The sequence below is a fragment of the Stegostoma tigrinum genome, chromosome 40 (genome assembly GCF_030684315.1).
Source record: "Stegostoma tigrinum isolate sSteTig4 chromosome 40, sSteTig4.hap1, whole genome shotgun sequence".
Lineage (NCBI taxonomy): Eukaryota > Metazoa > Chordata > Chondrichthyes > Orectolobiformes > Stegostomatidae > Stegostoma > Stegostoma tigrinum.
The window spans coordinates 17,590,135-17,594,960 of NC_081393.1; the positions used below are offsets into that span (position 1 = coordinate 17,590,135).

At 51.0% G+C, this 4,826-nt stretch overlaps 1 protein-coding gene across 1 annotated transcript in view; it reads right to left on the reverse strand.

Moving 5' to 3' along the window:
* Window positions 1-1,261, reverse strand: part of c40h2orf68 (chromosome 40 C2orf68 homolog) — a 24,164-nt gene extending 22,903 nt beyond the window's left edge. Inside the window, exon 1 of the mRNA XM_048523041.2 lies at window positions 1,113-1,261. Within this exon, the coding sequence (XP_048378998.1) occupies window positions 1,113-1,231 (119 nt within the window). The 5' untranslated portion in view covers window positions 1,232-1,261. The remainder of the gene's footprint in view (window positions 1-1,112) is intronic.
* Window positions 1,262-4,826: the final 3,565 nt, after the last annotated feature.

Here is a 4,826-nt window from a genome sequence, read left to right on the forward strand (position 1 = left end):
CCTTCCTGCTTCCTTATCGATACCCCTCATCGTTTTATTCATCTAAATCATGTCCCCCCTCTCAATCCCCTCTGCTCTAAGGAAAACAACGCCCCAGTCCGTCCCAATCCCTCTTCAAGAACTGAAACTCGCCAGCCCCCCACGAGGCAACATCCTGGTAAATCTCCCTAACCCATTAACCGAACAAATCTGTCCAAAAAATTCGAGCCGAGCCTGTGACCGTTAGCTACTAGATCGGGAGGAGGCCATTCGGCCCCATGAAGAGGAAATGTTCCCTCCTTGCTTCCCTATCAACACCCCTCATCGTTTTATCCATCTCAATCACATCACCTCCCATCCCCTCTCCTCTAAGGAAAACAACCCCCCAGTCCGTCCCAATCCCTCGAAAAGAACTGAATCTCTCCAGCCCCCCCACGAGGCAACATCCCGGTAAATCTGCCCCTCACAAACCTGGCCACCTGGTCACAGTGGAGGGGGCCAGCTGTCAATCACCCACCAAACACCCGCCCCTTCGCCTACCCGATTGGTCAATCCCGCGTGAGCCTGCACCCCATGGGCGGGGCGTGATGCCTCGCCCCCGTCGTGGCTACGGGTTGTCAGTCACCCACCAGCCGCCGACATCCTGCCCCTTCCACAGGCCGATTGGTCAACGCCGGGGGTTCCCCGCCCCTCTGTGGCCATCTGAGGCAGTGGGTGGCCAAACGCACCGTCAATCATTTTCCAGCCTCGCTCCCACATTCCGATTGGCCAAGCTGACAGCCAGGCGTTTAACCAGACCGCACACTCCTCCACATCCCGATTGGGTAGTCCCGGAGGAGCCGCCTTCCCATTGGCGGGGCCCCTGTCCATCAGAGGGAAGGCATTGCTGCGCCTCGATTGGCTGAAAGGACTGTCAATCGTCCACCAACCCGCCCACCGAGTCGGTCACTCCCGGAGGAGCCACCTTCCCATTGGTGGGGCCTCTGTCAATCAGAGCGGAAGGCGGAGGTTGGTCGAACGGACCGTCAATCAAACCACGAAATCCGTAGCATCTCCCGCCCCCTCCGGTTGGCAGAGGACCCTCCCGCCCCCTCCCACCCACGAACCTCACCGCTTCTCCGCCATGAACAAACCTGGCGATCTGGTTACGGCGGATGTGGCGGACGAAGCCATGGCTCATGTCGAGCCGCGCTGATTTGGCGGCTGCCACCGTCTTGTCCCGGGAAGCGGAGCCCTCGTCCTCCAGCTCCATCCATCCAGGCCTCAAAAGGGTGATGGCCAATCAGCCGCTATTCCGGAGTGAAGCCCAGCATCTCCACCCGCCCCCCACACCAACCAGCACAATAAAACTCCACATTTAATAACATTGACCTAATCGGGTACTTTACAAAGATAATATCGTAGGGTGGGGGAGATATTGCTTCTTCTGAGTCCATTTCACTTCGTAGAAAAGCAAACAGTGGCTATAGTAATGTGGCAGTAGGCCATTCGGCCCCTCTAGGCTGTTCTGCCATTCATTACCAGGTCTGGGGTCCAACTCCATATCCCCTTGAGACCGCAGATACTGGAAGTTAGAGTCAGTAAATGTGGAACCGGGAAAGCACAGCCGGCCTCACGGCATCCGAGGAAGCAGGAAAGGCAACGTGTCAGGGGCCAGAAGCCTTCAAAATGTTGTCTTTCCTGCTCCTCGGATGCCGTCTGACCAGCTGTGCTTTCCCGGTTCCACATTTATCGCCCGAACGCCTTTGCTAAATAAAAAATTTTCCTGTGTCCAAGTTAAAATGTATTCTGTCAGGACTCACGACGCAGGCTGTGGAACAGAGATAGACTCAGTTGCATCTTTTTACTTGGTAAACAGTTGCATCTTTGCTCCATATTTTACTGCATTACTCACCAAAAAATTCAAACAAACAGTAACTTAATTCAGCTTAAATTTGCACCTTCTGTTATTTTGAGACGTGGTGGGGGATTGCACCACTTGCAACTCTCGTTGCTGACATCCTTGAGAAAATTACTTACTACTGCATTGTCAAGTTAGAAGAACTGAACAAACGTCGCAGGATTATTTCGAGACAGTTGTACGTTTTTGAAGCCTGAATGCTCATGCGATAGAGATAATTCTGGTGGAATTTCTTCTTCAGTTTTAAAGCAAATTTGTTGCTCAGGGTTATATCTTGTCCCACTCTTTATTGAGTGAGACCTTTGGTGTGTATAGAGCACATATAGAGTTTGGACTGGTGCTTGAGTTTCCCGACCGAGGGATGATTGAACGACGAGATTTCCTTTTTGGATGAGACATTAAACCATTTTTCCTCAGGTGAATATAACATTTCTCACTGCATATTCTTGAAGGACTGTTCTTCCTCAGTGTTGTGGCTAATATTTGTCCCTCTGTCAACCATCACTTAGCAAACAAAACAGATGGTCAGTCCTCGTGACTTTGCTGTCAGCAGGAGGAATGATTTAATGAATGTTTTTTATTGTTGCATGTATTTGGGAAAATATGGTGTAAAGCGTTTTGTCGTCACAACCGACCGCCATTTTGGAGAGCATGCTCACTTTGCCCCCATCGCGTGCCAACCCCCTGCTCTGAGTATGCTCACATTGCCCCATTGTGCCCCCCCACCCACTCTGAGTATGCTCACATTGACCCATCGTGCGCCAACCCCCTGCTCTGAGCATCCTCATATCATCGCATTTCCCACCCCCTCGCCCCCCCAAATGCTCTGGAGTTTGCTATGTGCAAATTAGGTGCTGCATTTCTCACATTACAATGGTGACTGCACTTCAAAAAATCCTTTTATGGATGTCTGGTGGCAACAAAAGTCAGTAAATAAATTAAACTTCTTTCTTCAGACAACACCGGAGTGAACAAAGTCGATTTTAGTGAGATAACAAGGTGTAGAGCTGGATGAACACAGCAGGCCTGAGGAGCAGGAGAGCTGACTTTTCGGGCCTAGACCCTTCTTTCCACGTAAAGACCAGAGACTGCCATCGATTTGGGTGGGTGGATGGACACAGTTAACACGGTTATACGTGAATAGGATTAGAGCGAAATGCAAAGGACAGGGAAGACGCAGGATTTGTGGAAGAGAACGATAAGTGAAAGGAATGTGCCAACGTTTTTGAAATGTAGTTGATAAAATAATGTCGGAAACATATCAGGCATCCGGAGACAGCAAGGGGATGATTCCCGAGAGCCTGTTTTCTTTTCATGATCTTGAGTAACAGATAAATATGGACTGGGAGACCAGCATTCACCTGCCTGCCTGTCTTCAAAACAGAGTTGTACCGTGTACAGCACGGAAACAGGCCCTTCAGTCCAACCTGTCTATGCTGACCCACATATCCAAAATTAATCCAGTCCCATTTGCCAGCATTTGGCCCCTATCCCTCTAAACCCTTCCTATTCATGTCCCCATCCAGATGCCTTTTAAATGCTGTCCCTGTACCAGCCCCCACCCCTTCCTCTGGCAGCTCATTCCACACACGCACCACCCTCTGTGTGAAAATGTTACCCCCCAGGTCCTTTTAAATTCTTCCCCGCTCACCTTAAACCTATGCCCGTCTAGTTTTGGATTCCCCCTATCCTGGGGCAAAAGACCTTGTCTATTCCCCCCATCCATGCCCCTCATGCTGTTATAAACCTCTATAAGGTCACCCCCTCAGCCTCCGACGCTCCGGGGAAAACAGCCCCAGCCTCTCCCTGTAGCTCAAACCCTCAACATCCTGTAAATCTTTTCTGAGCCCTTTCACGTTTAACAACATCCTTCCTGTAGCAGGGAGACCGGGATTGAACGCAGTATTCCAAAAGGGGCCCTAATCAGTGTCCTGTAGAGCCACAACATGACCCTCCCAACTCTCTCTACTCAATGCACTGACCAATAAAGGCGAGCGTACCGAGCACCTTCCTCACCGCCCTGTCTACCTGCAACTCCACTTTCAGGGAGCTCTGTACCTGCCCCCCCCCCCCCCCCCAAGGTCTCTCTGTTCAGCAACACTCCCCAGGACCTTACCATGAAGTGTATAAGTCCTGCCCTGATGTGCCTTTCCCAAAATGGTGACCGTGAGACAAAATCTTTGGAGAAACTTCCTCTCTCTCTCTACAGCAACTAATATTTACACCCGGCCCTGGCAAATTTTTCTCTCCCTGGCTGGAACAGAAAAATTGTAACGAGAAATTTGGCAACTTTCAGTCGCAAAACACAAGCCGGTCGATTCACGTGAGAAAAGGAAACCAGGAGTTGCTGGAAGAGCTCAGCGGGTCTGGCAGCGATCTGCGAAGGAGAATTCAGAGTTAACGTTTCGGCTTCGGCGGTCCTTCCTCAGAAGCGACCCACCGGACCCGAAACGTTAATCCTGCTTTCTTTGCGCTGACCAGCTGAGCTTTTCCAGCCACTTCTGCCTTCGTTTCTGATTTACAGCAAACATCCCCCTCACCCAAGTAATGCTTTCGGCTTTTAATCAGCGTCGGATACCCAATATTGAAGGGGGTGTAGGAAATGTAATCTCGTGGAGAAAAACAAAACACACAAAACTGCCGGGGAGCATGCATTTTAAGTCATGAGTCACCCCCAGGAATGCAGTTACAAGCAGTTTATTTGGAAATTAAACAGACTGGGGGGAGCACAAAGCCTTGAAACATGTAAAGAGAGCAGAAGTGGGGTTGGTATTTCCTTCAGTGCTTCCATCCAGTGTAGATCCTGCACACTTTGAAGAGGATGCACTGGGGACTGATTTTGCTGCACAGAAGTGAGCTGAGGCAAGCTGGTGCTGCAGGGGGGATGGGCCTGCGCTGCAGCGAACTCCGGGTCGGGGTGGGGGGAAGCGGTGCTGGTCGGCCACCC